At 42.4% G+C, this 22,183-nt stretch overlaps 1 protein-coding gene across 2 annotated transcripts in view; it reads right to left on the bottom strand.

Annotated features, from left to right (window-relative positions):
• The window catches only part of gatad2ab (GATA zinc finger domain containing 2Ab), a 46,671-nt gene that overhangs the window by 14,284 nt on the left and 10,204 nt on the right, over nucleotides 1–22,183 (bottom strand). For both annotated transcript variants that reach the window (XM_083767671.1, XM_083767670.1), the window contains exon 2: nucleotides 6,953–7,264. In XM_083767671.1, the coding sequence (XP_083623797.1) occupies nucleotides 6,953–7,251 (299 nt within the window). In that variant the 5' untranslated portion in view covers nucleotides 7,252–7,264. The remainder of the gene's footprint in view (nucleotides 1–6,952; nucleotides 7,265–22,183) is intronic.

Raw genomic sequence — 22,183 nt, 5'->3', positions numbered from 1 at the left:
GAGCCGCAATCTTTTTTAACGCATTATAATGCGGCTTGCCAAGCTTTATTATCTCCCGGGTTGCAACGAAACTAGCAGCAGTGGTGGAGTTTAAAGATGCGATCCACTTTTTAAAAGATTGTTTGCTCTCTTCTACTTCAGTAGTTCTGCAACAGCACTCTCTCATTCCCAGCTGGGTGGTCAGCTGCAAACTTCTCACTGCAGATTAAACATACATACAGGCAGTCAATCTGCATTGGCTGTGAAGGCAAAAGCCTCTGTCCATGAACTGTTAAATCCTCTGTTTTCGGCTATCTTTCTTTTTCTCCCTGTAGAAGCGTAGTAGCGTAGCTGGCAGCAGCCTCACACACCCACCGGTTTGTTTATAATAGACACCTGGCTGGAACGGCACCGAGTGTGACGCAAATCTTAGTTGACATGTATTGAAACATTTTTACAAAATTGGAAAACTTAAGGTTTGTCACATTTGGCCTCCTACAGAAACCATAAATGAACAATACAAATGTGAAAAAAAATTACATTATACATTTTCATCGATTTTCTTATAACGCTACAGGAGCCACTAGGGGTGTGCTCTAGAGCCGCAAGTGGCTCTAGAGCCGCCTGTTGCAGACCCCTGCACTAGGCCTCCATTGAGATGTGGTGTACTGTGTTCTACTGCTTATTAATAAACTTGACTTAACTGAGAGGCACTAGGCCTCCATTGAGATGTGGTGTACTGTGTTCTACTGCTTATTAATAAACTTGACTTAACTGAGAGGCACTAGCCTTTCATTGAGATGTGGCGTACTGTCAGCTGACAGCATCTTATACAAGCATCACAACATTATGTAATGTCCAGTGTTTTCGCATGCCTCAACTTCCAAGTTCAAAGCATCACATTGACTACTGTACAGTAATGATGCATCAGATAGTTGTACAATGGCTACTCCATTCAATGCACAGTGGCTGTAGACATTCTTTTCAAAGCAACCGGCGAAGAGGGACTGCTTAGACTTTGGCCGATATTTGATAATATCATTATGTAGCGTTTGATTTAGGCCCCCTAAAAATCATACATTTCCCGCTAGAATTTAGTGCAATCGACCTGGTCTCCCAATTTACCAGGAATTAAAATTCTCTGTATCGTATGTGTCATTTTCTCCAAACCTTCCCTTCACTCATTTGATCATTTAATTTAGCCTTTTAATGTTATTTTCTGTAAACTAAAACCCAGGGCATTCATTACAATGCAACACTATGTGTGGATCCAGTGTATGTCTACGGATAATTTCACGATGAATGTAAATCTACACAATAATTATCGTGAGCATTTTTTTTATCATGATTAATGATGACGAATATTGTCCCGTCTGGCCCTAGGTTACGCTTAATCAAAACTGCCTATTATAAAGAAGTTGAAGATTAGGTTGTACGATGCTACAACAACCTTCTAGTGTACATCATTCTACTGTGAAGTTCCTAGACTTAGAGGTGGAAAAAAGGGATCAGTTCCAGTGTTGCCATGTCTGCTTATTATAAGCGACTTTGGGCTTGTTTTTCTGTGGCAGTTGTGGCTTGCATATTCTTGCTCTTTTTTTTGGGGGGGGGGTCCTGGTTTTCAAAGTGTAAAAACACTTCAGAATCAACAGTGATTCTCAAAACAGTTTCATGTCTAGGACAATGCATTTGTCCACAAACCCTCCCCCGCCAGGGACCGCCATATAAGATTTATATATTTAAAGATTTCAACAGATATTGCATAAATGTCTTTTAACCCCTCAAGATTTGTGAAAAATAGCAGATCCACAGGCTCACAACACGTCAACGCACGAAAGCTTGTAGATCTGCCATTTTCAAATAGCCGATGTATTACAGTAAGTAGCCCTTGTTTGGCCTAATGGCTTCTTTTGGGGCTCGTTTTCGTAGACAACACTGTCTACGTGTGCGTGCATACAGTGGACTCATTGATTAGCTTGCCGCCATGTTAACCCATTGAAACCGGCTTGCGCCAACAAAATCCCTGGTAAGAGTTAGTAAGCAAAACATGCTGCAGGTTTCACAAGAGCAAAGGTCACACTTGAGCGAACTTGGGCTATATCAACACTGAAATCAAACTGATCCACACTTGTTTAAGTCATCTCCCTCCTAACATCACCACAGTAATGTGTATGAATCACTCTCCCAAACATGTCAAATGACACATTTTTCTGTATGGTCATGTGACACACCCGATCTTGCATGCCCCTCCCTCCTCCAGCTACTCTTTCCAACGTGGAAACCATGGCAACAACTAGTTGGAAGGGAACCAGTTTGGTTTGTGAAACATACATTTTGTGGCAGGCGTGACACCAAGTACAGGTGCTGCCTCTGGAGCCAAACTTTTCAAAATGGGGCAGTGACAACTACCACCACCACAGCCTGACTTCCTGTACAACTCTGACATCAGACCACTAGCTAGAGCGAAACTCAGCACTGAAACATCAGTAGTCTAATGCTACTGGTGCTTCAAGAGCCAGACAGATATTGTCGACATCTGTATTGGCAGTTATTCAGTCAATGCTTTCAATCTGACCTCCCTAATTTGAGCATGCAAGCTTTCAACGCATCATAACGAGACGCATTGTGAGCATGCAGATCTACCATTTAAAAAAATATTTGAAGGGGGCATAACTAAGAGGTTAAATAAAATAGGGTTGCTTGTTTTTTTTTTAATCAAATTGTTTTGTTTATTTTTGTATTAATTTATTAATTTATTCATAAACATACACAAATGCTCCACACCTTAGCCCATTTTAAGTTCTTCTGCCTGCCATCCATAAATCTTACCAAAAACCCACAATTCAACTTCATTGGAGCCCAACCAAATAGCATTGCTACAGCACTTGTTGCATTCTGTTGCCTTCCCTCAAGTACTTGTTAGTGTAGTGTGTATGCATAATTTTGTTTGTGGGGGCTGGGGGGGGGGGGGGGGCTGGGAACACCAGTGTTAGGCTATAAAGTTGCTCAATATTCTTCAGATTTGTACGCACTGACTCACTCAATATTAAGAGAAATGTTTAAAATCTAAGAAAGGATTGTCTTACACTGTTCTACCCTGCCATATATCTAGTAAGACGCATTAGTATAACTAGAATTTCGCGGCCCTGCGGCCCGCTCATCCTAGCGCATCCTCGATGCATGGCAAATGGGAAGAAGGCAATACCGGGAGGGCGATGCGAGTGCTGTACTGTACCCCTTTGTACTGTACTCCTTAGTATTGTACAGTACTGCACTCCTTAGTATTGCACTGTACTGTACTGTACTGTACTGTACTGTACTGTACTGTACTGTACTGTACTTTTATTTGTGTTATTAGTATTGTTGTTGTTGTTATTATTATTGTTATTATTACATGATTATTGTTCTGATGTGAGCTTGTTTGAAAATGAGTGAGTTTACAAAGAAGCTTATTGTTATTATGATTATTATTAGTAGTATTGTTATTGTGATTGTTATTATTACATGGATTCCAAAATTGCTAAATATAAAAATATATATATTTTATTATTGACATTTTTACAAACAAATAAATAGGCTAGTTACAGTAGCTGCCCACTTAAGCACCCTGACCACTGCAACAATGACATTAGCACCCCTCCCCACCCCAAGGATGGCCTATAGGTGAGGAATGTTGTTTTTCCAGTTCTAGATGGGAGATCATTAAGATGCTGCTGCATCCTGTATTAAGATGCATCCTTACTTCCTCCCTTTCAAGCAATGGAATTTAATTGAATGGCTGGAAATGTACCATTGTTTTGTCTGTAACTATATACCCCCTTTACCCCCCCCGTGGCGCCGGGCCTGCAAATCCAAAAGTAGTGTGAATATTTCCACAGCCTAATTACTAAATCATCATACTATCAGTCTTCTCCGAAATCTGTCAATCTTTGTCAACTCAGCACGTGTTGACAACACATTGTAAAAGTAGTGTGAATATTTCCACAGCCTAATTATTAAAGGATTGTGACTGTGGGGTGACAGACATACAGTCTGACATACAATAGGCTACACGTGTGCACAGTTAATAAACAATGACCTAATATGTCCAGAGTTCTTAAATTAACATAGTTGGATTTTAACAGAAAGACAATGCCATAAATCAGTCAAAGTGAGTGACAGACTCAACAGTAGCACACAGCATGCAAGGCAGCGATGCATGCATGCAAACATGTTTCTCCAGCTGAGATTTAGTGTCTCCATCTCTCTCTGGAAGAGGTTGCACATGACCTATACGGCCACACTGAGGCGCTCCAACACAAACACATGAAGCTTCAGCTGACACAAAACAACACCACGCTGTTTGTCCAAAACACAATAACTCCTCTCCCACGGACGTCATGTGTTCATTTATCTTTAGCCATATGGACTTCATTTGACCCAAATCAACAATGCTAGCCTGTTTGTCCAAAACACACTATCTGCTCTCCACGTTTCTACTTCGCCACAACCTAATGTTAGTAACAAATCTATTGTTGTAGATTGTGAGAAAGGGATGTCAGAAAGCCAAGCGTTGTCAGTTTACTCACAGCACAGCACAGCACCGTCACTCCTGTCAGCTAGGGTTGAGGTGCAGCTAGGGTCGAGCTGCTTAACGACGACACTGTCTGTCAGGCGTACTGTAGTAAATATAGGACTAATATGTGCATGGAATGGATAGTGTGTGAGTCTGGGTTCAGCGCACACTGGAGGGCGACGCGACGCGACACACACACACACACACACACACACACAGGGCGATGTGTGGATAAATCACTGAGAGTTGGGAAATGCGCACGCAAGCACAGAATGCACGGGCGTCGCCGTCGGGCGTGCAAGCGATTAAGCACGCACAGGCAAATGTGTTCAGAAGTACAACGATTAAGCACGCACAGGCAAATGTTGTCAGAAGCATCTGTTTCGGTTTCGTTTGCGCGACGGTTTCGTTCGGATGGCTGGGCTCTGTGCGTGCTGCTATGGAGCAGTGTAGAGTAGGCGTGCCGCAGGCTGCCTTAGAAGGGCGCGTTCACGACATTGAGGGGTAAGAAACCATCCCAGTCACGTGGTTCATGTAACACGTGTCACTGTGAAGGACTGGCCAGTCTGGCCCCAACATGACGATTTTGACGTAGGCTGTTGAGCTTGCGCAACAACAGCGTGTTTCACAAAAGTAATATTTGTAAAGTAAATAAGACATTTGAGTAAATGCAATGTAGCCTATGTTAATTCTGGGAGCATGCAGAAATTATTTTGCATAGAGAGATGTGTGGTAAAAGTGTGGTTCGGTCGGAGATAGAGCACGGATAAACGGCCATGTGCTCGTGTACCCCCTGTCTATTAGGGTAGCAGGATATTGAGGCAAACATTATTTTTGTTGCTGATCCAAGATTAGTGTCAATATACCCAAAATGTATAGTGAGATTAGTGACTGAATAAGAAAACACTGAAGTCTTAAACAATTGGTCATTTGGTTTATTGAAGGCCAACAGATCTAATGCTGGGGTGTTCGATATGGCGATAAATATCGATACAATTTCTCCATGATGTGGCTTTTTAGAGTTGCTGCATCAGATCAAATCTACAAGCCAACAACGCGTCGCTACTGCACTGCAAGGCATTGTTTGCTTATAGATCAGTTGTATTCTGAGCACTCCAAGTCCCTGCCCTCTTTCTTCTGGGCAGAGAGGGAAACAGGAGTTTGTCTACACGCAGTCACTCACTGCGCTCTGCACAGAATAATATGTAAAGAAATAAGAAAGAAATGGACGGACAATTATACTCAGATGTCGAGCGAGTGGAGGTTGAGGAAGGGCTAGTTCTCAAAAAGAACTGTATGTCAGTGGTATGGAACTATTTCGGCTTCTCGATAAGGGACAAGGACCAAACGAACATTATTTTCAAACTCCTCTATAGTTTCGCCGACGGCGACTTCATACTGTGTGTGTGTGTGTGTGTGTGTGTGTGTGTGTGTGTGTGTGTGTGTGTGTGTGTGTGTGGTGTACACGTTATTGATGGTAGCCTACTCCTTGTAAACAGTTTGAAACGTCGCAAAAACGTATCCAGCAAACCAATTCCTCAGCAAAAAGTTATAGTATAGTATTCCATGGAAGCAGATGGGATAAACTCTTGCAAGCATAACATTTGAAATCCCTTTAGAGAGGGTGAAACCACAACATAAACCGGAGTTTCACTTCACTAAGGAATGACATGAGGTATTGTTTTGCCTTGAAGTCCAGTAAATGAAGGCAGAGTGTTGACAAAGCTTTTCTTTTTTTGCCTTGAAAATCATGAAAGTCAGACGTTTTGCATGGCTCTGCTCAGTGCTCACTCAAGGACCCCTAAATTAATATGTATTTGACTGTGCTCACTCAAGGACCCCTAAATTAATATTTGACCCCCATCTGAAAAATATTTTGTGTGTGAGCTTGTAGATCAGCCATTTTCAAATAGCCAATGTGCCAATATGATTAATGTAGCCTGGATCCAGCCCATAGACCCCTCCCACTCTCAGTGGACTGTCAAGCTTCAGAGTCTGATAATCAGGCTATGATTAAAGTGGTTAAATAGATATTTATGATATTCATACATTTTGCTGGGGACCCCACTTTGAGAACCAATACCAAAGGGTCAGGGTGTAGGTTAAGCACATTTTTAAAAGTGATTATATTATATCATATTTTGCATTTTTCGCAACTTTAGCAAATTCCCAGAATTTTGACGCATAAATTAACATAAAACGCTGCATATTCCATTGCATAATCAATTTAAAAAATATTGTGATAATACTTTTGTCCATATCGCCCACCCCCATCTAATGCCCAGCAGAAACTCCCCTCCCCATGTTATCCGTTTTCATATAAACTAAGCAAGAACTGATTTCCGCATGAACACCCATGACCTAAGGATGATCATTACAGACAAAATGATGAACTCCTGAAGGGAAACCTCATCTCACCTCTTGGCTGTGCTCATGTCGACAGGCTCTTCTCGGGTCTGCACTTCCACCTTGATAGTGGCCTTCACCTCCCCGGTCTTCAGGATACTGGCTGCTACCTTAGCAGCAGCCTGCTCACTCTTCACCATCACTCCCCCAGTTTCGGAGCCATCCAAGGACAGGGCTTCTCCCGTCGAGTCGCCTTTCTCCACTTTAACCCTCTTATTGTCCATTTCCCCCAGGGTGCCGGCAGGGTCCGTGTGGTCCCTCTCCAGCGCCCGCTTCTGGCTGCGCGTCTGGCGCACGGCCTCCTCCGACATGGCTGCGCTCTCCCTGGAGCAAGGCAAGAGGGAAATGGCGTGTTAAGGATACATAAACAATGACAACATAAAGCACATAGCAAGGTACAGGATCTGTGTCACACCACACACTAGATCCAAGTATAAGGTCACTACTGCGGAAAACTCACAAGATGCAAAGATATTCTTTTGTTCACGGCCACAATCACTATTCAACACCCAACTTTATGTTTCAAGTCGAAAAGCATCTCTAAATAATGCCCAGTTACACGGACGGTGGCTTTCAGGGCAGAGAAACTACACTAGCCAAAGCTTTATAAGATTTTGGCTGGTGGCTGTTAGTTTCCAACATTGGCATCATTATTCATTTAAAAATGTGCATAAACACCAGGCAACACTATATAACACACCGTTTCAATAAATGAGTAGGTCCAAAAGTACGGGACAACACAGTGGTGTAGTAGATGCTGACCTAAATCCCACTCATTACAGTAATAGCACAGGATGGAGAGACCCACTTAACTTGTTGGGAAACCCATTACACAGCAGAAAGATAGAGCCATCAAAGTGCAAAAATGCAGACCAAAATACACCAATGCAGGATTCATACAGAGAAAGTAAAGAAACACCTCTGTATTGGGACAGAGTATACGTTTAAATCTAAGTTTAGAGCTGTACAGAATGTCCTTGGTTGGTGAAGGGGGTGTACACGTCACCTTAACTTGCAGTGTTTTTATTTGCATATTCTTTTGTTTATTTGAAAAATACAACTCTGTGGCCTGGGCCAGCTTAGCGGTCCAGGCATCTTGGCTGGTAATCCAGCAGGACAGTGTGTTGAATCCCTATCCTGACGAACTTTACTTCCCCATTTCTCTCCCCGTTTCCTGTCTACCTTACTGTAATCTATCAAAGGCAAAAAATACCAACAAATCTCTTAGAAAATGTATGACAGAGTTGTACTTTTTTTTTTTTTTTTTTTTATCAGTTGCTGCACCTTTTTAGAAGAAACGAATGCATGGAGACAGTTATGGAATGGCCAAAGAGGATTTGGCCTGAACGACAGTGTAACCGAGATGGCCTCATGTACACGCATGACATGTGCGCTCACACATCCCATGTGTGTTCACACATCCCATCACATTACACACACGCGTGCACACACACACACATGTCGTGCACGGCACGCACCATCTTGTATTTCTGATTCAGAGCGCTGACTCAAGGTCTTTTTAGTCCACACTGTGACATCACCACAGCTCCACATGACCCTTCCCAAGATTCCATGGGAGACACAAAGCGCTTCCCTGAAAACCAGTTTAAACCGGTCTGCGGTTGAGTGAAGGAAGGCTGGGGCAGGTTTAACCCCTGGAGAGACAGACTGGCAGAAGGGGACGGAATAAAAGAGAAGGCCACAGCTACTGGGGGGGGGGGGCATAGGTGCGAGGGACGGAGAGAAAAATACCTCATTCTTACATACCTTAAGCATCACTGACACAAACCTGACTGACATCATTAGTCTTCATGACGGAGATAATCAAAATCCAGTCATTCACAATTCACACATACTGACATTCATGGGGCCCCAAATGTTTTCAACTATGGTTTGTATGGTCCCGTTAATATTAACCTTCCAGCAATATTTTAAAAAGATGCCTCATTATCAGTCCTCATGAGAGGATTATTAGGGCTACAAAAAAAATTGAGCTTTCCACGCAGTCATTGAGCTTCCCACGCATTCATTTAGCTTGTGCAAAGATGTATTTTTGACTCAACATAGAAGATCATTTTTCTGAGGTCTTTGTAGGATTTGTACCGTTGTGGCAACAACTAAAACCACAGCAAATGCTAAATGTAACAGACGTACTGTAACACCCAGACTTGGAGTATGTGTGTCCCACGAGCTGGGTCAGGTGTTACACAGAGGAAGCCAAGTGAGTGTGCAGCAGGGCCCCAGAGACACTCGCTGTGGTACATAACAAGGACAGACGTGCCCTGCTGTACCATCCCTGAGCACAAAGGCCATCTATCTGAGAAGGATGACAGCGTGGTGTGTGTGTGTGTGTGTGTGTGTGTGTGTGTGTGTGTGTGTGTGTGTGTGTGTGTGATCATGCATATGTGTAGATCACCCAGTTGCACACAAAGTAAAGCTCCTACTCATTAAGTTAGAAACCAGTTTGCACACTTGGAACCAGAGCATTCCGAACTCAGTCTTCCACTCCTATGTCATTACGGTCATAGATGTTTAAAAAAAATTGGCCGCTGCAGTTCATTAGAGCGATGTGTGTCCAGCGAATATAGGAACTTCCTAGACAATTACAATTTAGGCATTTAGCAGATGCTCTTAATCCAGAGCGTCTGGAGGGAAGCTGGAAGTACCTTCACTAAAAACGCCGGGACAACGTTTGAAGCATTGAAGGCGTAAGTGACTAATGGGCAATCACAGTGCGTCTTTTCCAGGACTTATCAAGGTGCCGCTAGGAAAGCGTATGAAAGTGTGCGTCTGAGAATAGACATGGTAACACCCTGCCAGCTTCCGATTGGCCTACAGACACTGCCCGTCTTGACGTTCCACTGAGGTGGCTATAGCTATGCTGGATAGTCTCTCTGCTGCAAGGTGGTGGAAAATAAGTATACGGTATCGGTAAGATACAAGAGAATTGCCTGTAACTTGTTTTATTTTTGTAGAAGAGGCAAACTAATATTGTTTATGCAGTTTGCTTTGATGGAATAATAGAACATGTACGCCGTAATATCATTTGATTTGGGTGTGTTCTAAATAAAGTGTTTGTGACATCTTGATTGTGTAATATATTTCTATGTGTAAAAATGAAACATTATTGTACTGTAAAAAGGTCTCTTTTCCCTTCACCGTTATCCTTTTTAGTATAATAGTATTAGTTTACTATAATTAGATTAATACACGATAATCAACACTAACACTTTATTTAGAAGTACACACCCAAATCAAATCATAGTACATCGTACACATGTGTTCAATCAATTATTCAATCAAAGCAAACGGCATAAACAGTATTAGTTTGTCTCTTCTACAAAAATAATAACATAAGTTAGTTATCCGGCTGCATTCTGTTGCGTGTGCCAAGCTGTCATTCTCTTGTATTATTTTCCCACCACGGAGTAACCTCGCATCTCGGAGGACAGGACATGTCTATGCTCAGATGCACACTAGATATACACTATGGGAAAGAGGGAGCCTCTGATTGGCCTACCAAACTTCCCCTACTGTGACGCACGCAGAAGATTGGCAAGCTTCCGCTCGTGCTTCTACTATGCTTCACAAGGAATCTTGGTCAAGTTTTTCCTTCAACAGAGACACACGCCCCAGAGCTTAAGGAGGAGCTGAAATCATTCCTTTTAATTTCTATGATTACAATGAGCACCTTAACAGTGACATGTGCTGCTTGTAGGGTTCTCTAGTGCTAGTTACAACTAGAGTGGTGCATAGACTGACATTGACAATCTCAGAAGATCACAGACATGCAGTATACAGTGATGTAAATATGTTTTCAATGTAATGGGTGCCAGAAAAATGTTATGGGTCCCCAATAATCAATCACGTGGTTGCTATTGCGTATGTGCAACTCAGTAGATTGTAAAGGATATTTCACTTGTCCTTAGCATAGCTATATTTAGAGCCAGAAAAACAGTGATTCATTTCAGATTCAATGTGATTAGTAAAGCGATTAGCGCTTGATTTCAATCCACTTAATTGATTAGTCATTGCAGGGCTACTAGTTTATCCTCTTCAAATAACGCAGCATGTTTACAAGTTATACCAGTGACATAGGATGATCAATCGATCTTGTGCAGTGGTCTTGTGCCGTGATTTTGCGCACCATGGGAATCAGTAATTGCACGTTCCCATAGGGAAAACACGGCGATATATCGCAGTATTGATTATTTTTTTCCCCAACCCCTATCTAGTGCCAATCTGATTGCATACTGGTGTTGACCTCAGATTATTGCCCTGGTTAATATTCCTGCTGCAATGGGTGCCAGTTTCTCTCCTGAGATTACCTCGAGACAAGTAATCATCTCTAAGACATTTTCTTGTTTAGAGGAGCTATCTGTGCATGTGTGCGTGTCTCCAGGCACATGGCTACTGGTGTCCCAGGAGAGATGGCTGGTGTCATGAAGATCCAACATTCAAAGTGCTGTATGCCCTGCTGCTAAGCAACGGTAGGGACGAAATCAAATACAACTATAGTGTGCGTCTGTGCGCCCTGGGTGTGTGTGTGTACTCAAAGTGAAAGACAGGGATGCATGCATCCGTCCTAAATTGGTCCATCACTCTCCATCTCACTTGGGCTTCCGTAAAGCACCAGCGCTCATTGATGGCCATGTTCTAGTCATTGCCAAGGTCTGTGCAACATGACTGACCAAGACCTGCTGTACAATATGGGGCCATTCATAACATCTGGGCTACTGTACATGTGAGAGGTTAACATCGAGCACTACATGACAAGTGGAGATGAGAGGCATGCAAGAGACCAAGCTGGAGAAGATATAATGGTTACATGGGAGCCTATCCAAGCTTGGCCGCAGTGACACTTGAGAGGGATGGATGGCAGAAAAAAACCCAACATGGCATCAATACTTCAAGCTGTCAGTGGCTGAGATAAGTGTAGGACAGACAGCTCAGTGCATAGGTGATGGCAGGAGACGGAGGAGAGACAAGCAGGGAAAACACAGGTCCAGAGAAATCGCATGGACAACACTGGTCTCCAGAGTGCTCACAGTGAAAACATGTTATGATATAACAATGGGCTGTTTGTTTTCTCCTCGCCTAGAAATAGTCCTGAGGGGTGTCTCAGGACTAAGTCTATGATTGTTGTATCACTGGCACTGTTTTACGGCCTTCAGTTATACTCAACTGAAACCTGTCCAGACAGAAAGATCAGGTAGCCTCCTTTGAAAGCAAACCAGGATTTGTGCTCTGTGAGCAAAGGCAGTCAACTTAGGATAGATGGATCCCAAATCACTCATAGCTAGTGGCATTCCTGACCGCACCAATGTAGCTTCAACTCCATCCATCCAGCCTGTGAAAATCTAGTGAGACTGACACATCAGCTCAGCACCTGCACCTAGAAATGGAAAAAGGGCTAGCCGCTAGAACGTAAGGAAGGTTGGGGTTTCTCCAGTGTTTCTACAATCAGTTCTGCATTTGAGATTATAGGGAAAAAGATGCATGAGAGGACACGTGATCATGGATCAGCAAGCTGTGCTCTGACCCCACTCTATCCATTTCAGATCAACAAGCCTGCCAGTCATGTCACATTACAGCTCTCTGATTCATGCTACACATCTTCTCATGTGAGAGCAAGGCGACAATTATCTCCATTTCACATGAAGGGAGGTGTGCCACTTGTCAGCTTAGTGAAGAAGTAGCACACAGCAAGTGGCAAACTGCATTAGGAGAGTTGCATTGCACTATAAAATCATGTTTTAATTTAACTTTGCAAATAATTTAATCTGAATGGACCAGTAGGGAGTTATAAATGGATAAATAAACACTGATAATTTGACAGTGTACAACTAATATATATACTCTTCAACTAACCGTGGCACTGAATGTGTAACACAATAGCCTACACACTACTCCTCTTACTAGATAGCATTAGCTCGTCTACGCAACAGCCATTATCAGAAATTTACATTCATTTGCGTAATGCTGGAGTTACGATAGAAGTCTCAAAGATACTTCACTGCTTTACATAGAGAAATGCTGAGAAAACAGCACACAATCTTGGTTACTGGTCTTTGCATGTTCCAGAGACTACATAGGACTAGATACTGCACATCTGGGGACAGAACAGTTCTAGAGCTTGAAAGAGTAGGTGGGGGGCATAGGAAACGAGAGAGAGGTTTACATGTAAGAGAAACAAAGGTCTAATATCCATTGCACACCTTCACATTGATGCAACTAGACCTGTACGTGCCCGTCGGCCACCGGCCTACTTGAGAACGATGCAACTTGGGAACCTAATAATACCCGTTGTCAACTTTTCAGACGAGAACTCAGCGGAATTAGAGCGGAGACACTGTGTGCGTCTCCTAATCCTATGCTTCCATTTGGTGACAATTTGACTGTTTACAGACGTGACCAACAAAAAGTGTTTTCCATTGCTGATGATCATCCACTAGCGGCATCCTTTGACAATGAATGGTAGACTGCAATCTGCCCGTGTGAACGCAATGATTAATTGATTACAGCACTAGCAAAAGACGCAAAGCTTCGTCGTGGTGTGAGCTTGTGGATCAGCAGTGGTATATAGCCTACTTCGATTGATGATAGTGTAAAACTCATTATATACAGTTATAACTACATCTCAACTCATACAAAAAAGAAAGTGGCACGTCAGTACAGTTTATACAATCTAAACATATTTGACGCATCGCATCCGCATAAAATAGACCAACTGCAGGTGCCAGGGGGTGTCACAGCTGCCATCTAGTGGGCGAGTAGATGCTTGCACATTAAATATTATAATAGACCGACGTAAACGACGCAAGCGAAGGAGCGACTATACATGTATAAAATAAGCTTGCGTTTTTGTGTCAGTGTGTGTGACTCCCCCACGCCTAGAATGAATTAAGAGGATGGTGCACGGAGGCGCGGCCTAGGCTCCTTGGGAGGTTTGCACATGTGCAGTGTAAACAGGAACTGCGATGATGAAATGTTCCAGCAGAGGTGCTAGATTAAAGCTCATAACTTGTGATGTAAATACTGAGATCCAGAACAGTTGAGAATTAAACAGCAGCCACCCTTCCCTTTTCAAATGTTTTGTATCATCCACAGCACTTGAATGAACAGTATCCATGTTCCTTGTCATTTCACAAAAATAAGTTTGACACATACTAAAGAACTTGGAAAATCCACAAAAGAAAATATACAAAAACATTAACATTTAGTGAATGTACTTGTCATTTATCTTTCAGTCTGTTATACACATTTTTTTTCCACAGTTATGAAATTGATATACTTTTTAAAATAAAAACAAAATCTACTTTGTACTATTCTCTTTTTGTGATATCATTTTTATTATTTCAGTTCCGGGTCAGCAACTCTCATGCACCTTAATACTCTAGCACCTCTGCTGGAACACTCCATCATCGCAGTTCCTGTTTAAACTGCACATGTGCAAACCTCCCAAGGAGCCTAGGCCGCGCCTCCGTGCACCATCCTCTTTATTCATTCTAGCCCCACGCAAGGAACAAAACAGACTATGTATAGGCCCTGGCAGAGCCTGACCAGAGCCTTTTGTGGTGGTTCTGGAGAACCGTGACTCGATATTGGGCACTGCACTCCCTGCGGGGGTGTGGAACGTGTGTGTCGAATGTGAAGTCTGTGGGGCAAACGGTTCTCAAGTTACGTGCATTACAACCGTACACACACCACAGAGACGTGGCGCATTTATAGTAGGACTAGACCTGTATGTGCCCGTTGCAGTCGGCCACCGGCCTACTTGGGAACGACTTGGGAACAACTTGGGAACAACTTGGGAACCTAATGATATACGTTGTCATAGCTCCCTCAGCCGGTGTCCCACATGGAGAACTGTGTATGTGCCTGTGTGTGTGAAGACCGCAAACTGAAAAGTGTATTTGGCAATCAATTCAGCCCACTGGCAGAGCCTGATTGGTTGAGCCTCAATTAGCTGAGGCAGAGACTGGCCCAGGTGAAACGAGTTGGCCTCATTAGGCCCACTGGCAGAGCCTGAGCAGAGCCTTTTGTGGTGGTTCTGGAGAACCGTGGGTCCGACCGACTCGATACCGGGCACTGCACTCCCTGTGGGGATGTGGAACACGTGTGTCAAATTTGAAGTCGGTGAGTCAAACGGTGCTCGAGTTACGTGCATTACAACCGCACACGCACACACACACACACACAGTACACACGCACAGAAACGACAGGTTTTATAAACATCATCATCAGACATATTTTACCGCTTTTGTTTACATGCTAGTAGCAACCGTTGACTGTGTTTGTTTGGTTAGCAATAGCAACCGGGTTAGCCATGGCCACATGATTGACAACAACATCATCTGCTTTTCTACTATTCTGATGGGTTGGTATGAACCTATCGCCGAAGACTGCCACTTTGATAACTCCCATTCCAGAAACTGCTGACTTTCAGTCTGAGTGTCAGGCTAAGTAATTACAACCACAAGTACAATTCAACACCCAAGCTGTATTCCTGACCAGTCAGTCCAGTAGTCTCATCATGGCCATAGTTGTTCATAGAGAAAACAGAAAAGCAGATCAATGGCCAGATTTTATCCATTTCAGGTAGCATACTAGCCTCAGCTCTCATCTGCTGCACTGTAATGATCTCTCTACTGGGACTGGACCCAGGCTGCCAACACATTAACAGCAATTATATCACACGGAGGCTTTTCAACAACATCCATGGGCCCGGGGTTCAACTGAGAGAAGAAATAACATGCTGTCCAATAAAAGCAATAGAGCTATGGATTATTGCTGCCTAATACATAAAAGAAACAAGGAGGCGATGACCCCTTTCCTTATGTTGCTTATTGCTGCCCAATACAAAAAAGAAACAAGGAGGAGATGACCCCTTTCCTTATGTTAGCTAATGCTAATATTTACTATACAATTTTAAGAAAGGACGACTCCTCCTGCATTATTCATAGTTGGCACAGTGTAATCTAAACAAAATATGCAAGACATCAAGTGACGAAGACACTGGTGTAATTATTTTCCTTTGGGAGAACATACTACCTATTCCTAATCTGTCTTCAGTGTTCACCATGCTGGGAGTGGGGGTGGGGAACCAGCTGACGAGGTGCCATGGCTGGGGGAGGGAACAGGGGCGGAAAGAGCAGAACCGTGGATTGGCGAGCCATATCTCACTGTGCCCAACTGTAAAATATTCTTCCTCCTCTTCTCTCTCACTCGCTCACCCACCCCCTCCTTCCCTTGCTCACTCATTAACTCTGTCTCTTGGTTCTCTCCTGATCCTTCTCCCCTTACTCACTCACTCAACTCTCCTCCTTCTACTCTCACTCACTCACCCCCCGCCCCCCCCCCCCACCCACCCTCAGTTCTTCTTCTGCTGTCCAGGCCAGCCCTAGTTGAGAGTGTGCCCCTACTGGTTGTGTCCTGAACGCCAAGGGTTAAGCCCCTGCCATTTTAACGCCACTGACAGATCAGACCATTAGGGTGTTACCTAACAAAATGGAAGCATTTAACCCTGAATCTGCCAGTCTGCCTCTGTGTCTGTGTGGCTCCACCTGAATTCCCACCCTCAGCAACGTGACAACGACAACAGCAGCAAGCCCAGGAAGTGCAAGCCAGGCCATTGCACGTGAGCAGACAGGAATGCATAAATACGCACGCACGTGCACACACACACACACACACACACAGACAGACGGTCACATAAAACAGACACATGCACAAGCACACACGCCAACATGCTCGCTCACGCACGCATACTCGTCCACATTAACCAAACATACAAAAACACAGGGCCTTCATCAGACACTGACATTTTTAAAACATAAGAACTTAGGTCATCATCTTAGTAGATACAGATAAATTAGGTGCAGCCAACAGACATTTATATTGCACCATAATTTCCGAGAATTTAACTGCCCAAGTAGTAGTGTTATATTAAACTTTGGCAGGAGCGTTGGGTTGTATAACTACCTGGGCCTGATATGACCATGATGAGTCCAAATATTTACTTCTGCACAGTCTGAGTGGGGAACAGTAGTCGTAGTCTCTCTGCATTCACTGTCATTGCATGATGACACAGGTCTCAAAGTCACACTATTACATAGATTAAAAATACAAGCATCATGTGCTTGTACGTTTCAGTAAGCTGTCAGTCAGACTACTGCATCAATAAAAGGCGAAAGTTATCTTAAAAAAATATAATCAAAATTATTTGTATAATTTGTATGAGTCAACTAACATTTCATGATCGTAACAGCTGCAGATATTCCGTTTCAGCTTTACCCAGTTGATGACTGGTCAGATGATCATAATGAGTGCTTGGGGGGGGTTACACACTGCTATTCCAACGCGTCACCATTCTGACTCGCCGCATTATTAACCCTGTACTGACCCTAACCCTGTCCCTAACCTCACGCGGAAGCCATGTAGTCGGAATGGCGTGTGTCAGAATACCACACTGTCCCCGCTTGGGGGAAACTGTTATGGTAAAGTGTCAGGGACAGGCTGGGAGGTGAATCGGCGAGTCACTGCGAACTTCTGATTACCAGACAGTCTCTCTACCCACTCAACTACAGCCGCCACAGTGGTCAAAATAGACAGTAACTGGACATTTTGGGGGACAGATTCTGGTTTGTGTACATTCATTTATTCATGTATGTGCTGAAAGTGTCCCTTTTGGGGGTCATACCTATGTTCCCTCAGCCCTATGTTCCCTCAGCCCCGAGGTGCGCTGCGGGTCGGGAGAGGGTTGCGGTTACATGTGATCATGAAAAGGTGAGAGAGGAAAAAACTAATTCCGTTCCTCACTCACAGAGCAAAGGAACAACACACAATCATATTTGGCAAGCTATCTATAGAGAAATATTTGCGTACACTCATCACTCCACTGCAATGAGACATAAAAATCATATAACCCAAGTCACAAAACCTGCCTTGTCAGGTAGCATCTGTAACGCTGGTTTTGTGATTTTGAAGTCTCAAAAAATAATTGCGTCATAGGCTCAGCTAGGGCTGGGTGCAATAACCTAAGGAATTGCACCCAACCTGGTATCGAGTTAACACCACGAGCAGCATAAACAGAGTTCTCCGTCCTATCAGTCCTAAAAGTAACGCCCAGCGCTCAGGACGGAGATTAATAAAAGGACGGCGATTTATTTATATCAAAACCGATCGCATCGCTCCACAGGCTGGGAGCAACATTAGATGTTATTTCCGGTGGGGACGCAGTTCTGTCGCTAGTCGCGTTAGAATTAATCAAACCTCCCGTTGTTGTCGATCGCCTCGAGTGTTTTGGCTACATCAAGCTACTTCAGATACATCATACATCCAGGATAGCGCCTGGTGAATGGCTAAATGTGCTCCGTTGCTGTAAATCGCTGGGTGCTTTGATTTAATGGTCCTAAATATCCCTGGGTGTTCTAGGTGTTAATAACCGCATTTTTTTTTTAAACATTTTTATCCCACCATATTTTTTATATATTTTTGTGGCTTTTTGCATTTGACAGATTTACAGTAGGTAGACAGGAAACTGTGAGAGATGGGGGGGGGGGGGGTTGGGGGAGACACCACAGTTTGTCGGGATTCGATCTCAGACACTTCGAACACCGTCATGCTGGATTACCAGCCAAGGTGCCTGGACCGCTAAACCGGCCAGGCTATCCCACGATTTTGTAACTCATTTTTCACCCAGTGCCAATTGCCCAAACTGTAATCCTGGGCAGGACTTTTTTTAAGTATCGCTCAATAACGCGTTACCATCGGCAAAGTGATTTATTACCATGATAACAAAAAATCCATACCACCCCAGCCCTACTCAAATGGCAAATAACAATTGTTCCGTTTATTTTTTGTCAATTCAATGCATTAACCTATTGTGACTCCTATATAGCCTAAGGATCTAACCAAACAAGGTTTGTTCAACATAACTTTAAATAAAACATCATTGTCAACTTAGACCTGTCTGTGATCTCTATGACTATATCAAGTATGCTGGAAATATAGATGTTATGAAACAATGAATTGGGGAGCTTTCAATAGCCTTCCATCAAATGGAGAAAAATAAATCAAGCTTAAAGGCCAACTTCACCGATTGTCAACCTCAATCTGTCAACCTCAATCTGAGCATTCTATTCCAACGTGAAAATCTGCAAGCTCACACGATAAAGCATGGTGAAGTTGTCAGATTTTCACATATTCCTTGCAACAGAACGATAGGAATCAGGATGGCAACTTTGGCAAGTAAAGTAGCCTTTTAAAGATCATAATAAACATTACCGGTAGATTACAACTTCTGTGTTTTTGACCCTCAAATCTCAAAATCATGGGATAGGTTTCCAACCATAATGTTTGACTTGCAAGAAGTAAAGCAATAGCTAGACTACTCCAACTATCCTTGACAGGCATAATCTCCCATTTCAGCCAAATTGCTTCCAAATGCTTCCACACAAATCCTCTAAAACCAGAACTCCATACCCACAAACAGATTGGTTGGCCAGGACAGATGAACACTCCTGTCAGATTACATTTCTTGGAATTGGACAGTAGCAAGTGACGACCAGAAACTGGGGGGGGGGGGGGGGGGGGGGGGGTTAAAAAAAATGTTGTAAAGGAAAACAGTCAGTTGATACAGATACACTGTATCAACTGACCGCTTTCCTTAATACCATTTTACACCATTACACCAAAACAACATAATTGCTGACTGCTGCTGAGCACCACAACAAATGAGTCATAGGCCAGTCAATCTAAGCTATAAAAAAAGGGCGTGACCCAAAAGAAATTGCAAAAGTAATCGTTCAAGGTTTTTTATGATTCTTAGGTTCATCCAAATAACAAAATGAATTAAAGTCTAACTCATGTTGATTAGGTGATGTAATGGTGATGTAAAACAAACGGTGTCAACTCAAAACCAACATTAAATTCTCTTTATTGTTAATGGCATTTAATGTTTGTGTTAGGGACAAGATGACGTACATTTTCCTTTCATTGTCAATGGTGTTTTTAAAACAAACATTGAACTAAACTAACATTAAACCTGTATATAGGAGCAGCTAGCACCCCTCAAAAATAGAGTATTATATAAATTGTGGATCATGGTAAATTCAGGGGTTGAAAGTTGGAGTACCATTAAAAACAGGCAAATAAATGTTGCTTTAATTAAGCATGTAATGTGTCAAACTAGGTTTTCTTTTATGATTCTGAATCCATTCTAAGCAGTAGTTTTGCACTAATAACACTCCTTGGGCTAAATTAGGCCATAGCCACACTGTGATGAGGTCAGCACATTTGGCACTTCTTAAAGCATAATTAAAATTAGATTTGTTTTGCCTTATAGGTTTTTAATGGTACTCAACTTTCAACCCCTGAATTTACCATAATACACAATTCATATAATACTCTTAATATGTAATTTGGATAAACCGAAGGATCATTAAAAATCCTTGAACGATTACTTTTGCAAAATATTTTGGGTCAAATCTTAGACTTAGATTGACTGGTCTGTGGATCAGTCCCCTTACATTCAGGGTTGTGGCTAGTTAGAACTTTCAAATAAGGCTTTCATAACCAGGATTGTATCTAGGCCATACCATTATGCCCCTGACCTTTTAAAGTTTTAAGAAGACCAATATAAGTTGAAATCCCAGACTGTCTGGGCTTCTCGCAATATTAACTACGTTGCATGTTTGTCAAGTTCGCATTTAAGTCTGGAGCCTTGGCTTATGTGCCAGCATATTCAAATTACTGTGGTATGTGATCAGTTACTTAAACATGCCTAGCCTCATGACGCATGTATTATAATTACTACTACTACAGACCTACTGTATACAATAACATTATGGCCAGCAGACTCATCCATGTTGAAAGCAAACAGTATCATCATTAGCCAAATAGTAGTTACACAAAAAGGAAAGCAGTTTGAAAACTTTTTAGCTGGCTGTTGGACTTCAGGCTATAACAAACATCACGATGTTTAATGGTGCTGCTGTGAACAGTAGACTTTGAAGTATGGGTCTCAACACAACATATGTACTACTTTTTGTGGAGTACAGTTCCACTCTGATCCAACTGCGCACACACACCTCCAATTATCTCAACAGTCAACACTGGTTAGCCTAACTGTAAACGTAGTGCATCGAGTCAATATTAAGTCCAAAAGGGTAAACAAGAAATTGTTCAGTCAGTCAAACACTCTGTGGAGGCTTCCTCCCCTCTACACCTGAGAACAACAACTGCCTTAGGGTGGGATCACCTACTATCCTGGTAGTAGGTACCAGTAAGACGCCCGACGGAAGACTGCTGGGACAGTGCTGGCACTTTGGCATGGGGGGTCAGATCAACATATGGAATGAACTAGAACTGCACTCTGTCGAGTGCATACTTGCTTGTTGCACACTAGTAGGCCATAAATGGCCAACTAGTGCGCAAGCAGAGCGCGCATGTAATGTTTTCGCCCGCTGTAAACTGTCAAATCTCAGTATCTCTGTGAACGAACGTTTGAAATGATTAATGTTTAGATGTAATTATTTGCTACCTACTATACATGTAAACATTTAGTATTAAGTATGATTCTAGTTTCTATCTATATAAGAAATACTGTTTTATTGTTGTAGATATATTCTGGATCCCTTTTTTGTTTTTCAGAGACAAATAAATCATTTATATGTGTTGAAAAAAAAGGTATATAAACTGAATTAAAATATGTTATACAGTATACTTTTTCTGTAAACGGTGGAATCTCAATATCTCTGTGAAGGAACATTTGAAATGTGTAATTATTAGGTGTAACTATTTACCACCTATCTAATTTATGTATGTAAACGCCTATAAAAAAAAGTATATAAACTGAATTAAAAATGTAATTTTAATTTTAAATCTATTTCATGTTAGACTATAGTGATATTAATACTAAATATCAAATACATACATACATCAAATCTGTACCCATATTGCTGGACCAATGATGACGAAATGACCATATTTCTTACATACACACCACGTACTCTAGTCCCAGCAGATCAGGCACAATTTGGTAAATTATATTTTTATTGATTATGTATATAGTATACGTATGACTAGCTCTAAATGATGACGTAAGAAATATATATAGTATATATATATAGTATACTGTATAAAGTGTGTAGTTGTAAGTTGATTAGCGGTATTCTGTGGTCACTTTGGTCCAAAAACCGTGACAGCCGTTCCGCCATTTCAGGACCCCCCCAGAAAAAC

Source organism: Protomyctophum parallelum (assembly GCF_964188405.1).
Source record: "Protomyctophum parallelum genome assembly, chromosome: 6".
NCBI lineage: Eukaryota > Metazoa > Chordata > Actinopteri > Myctophiformes > Myctophidae > Protomyctophum > Protomyctophum parallelum.
This window is presented reverse-complemented; position numbering and strand designations above follow the sequence as displayed.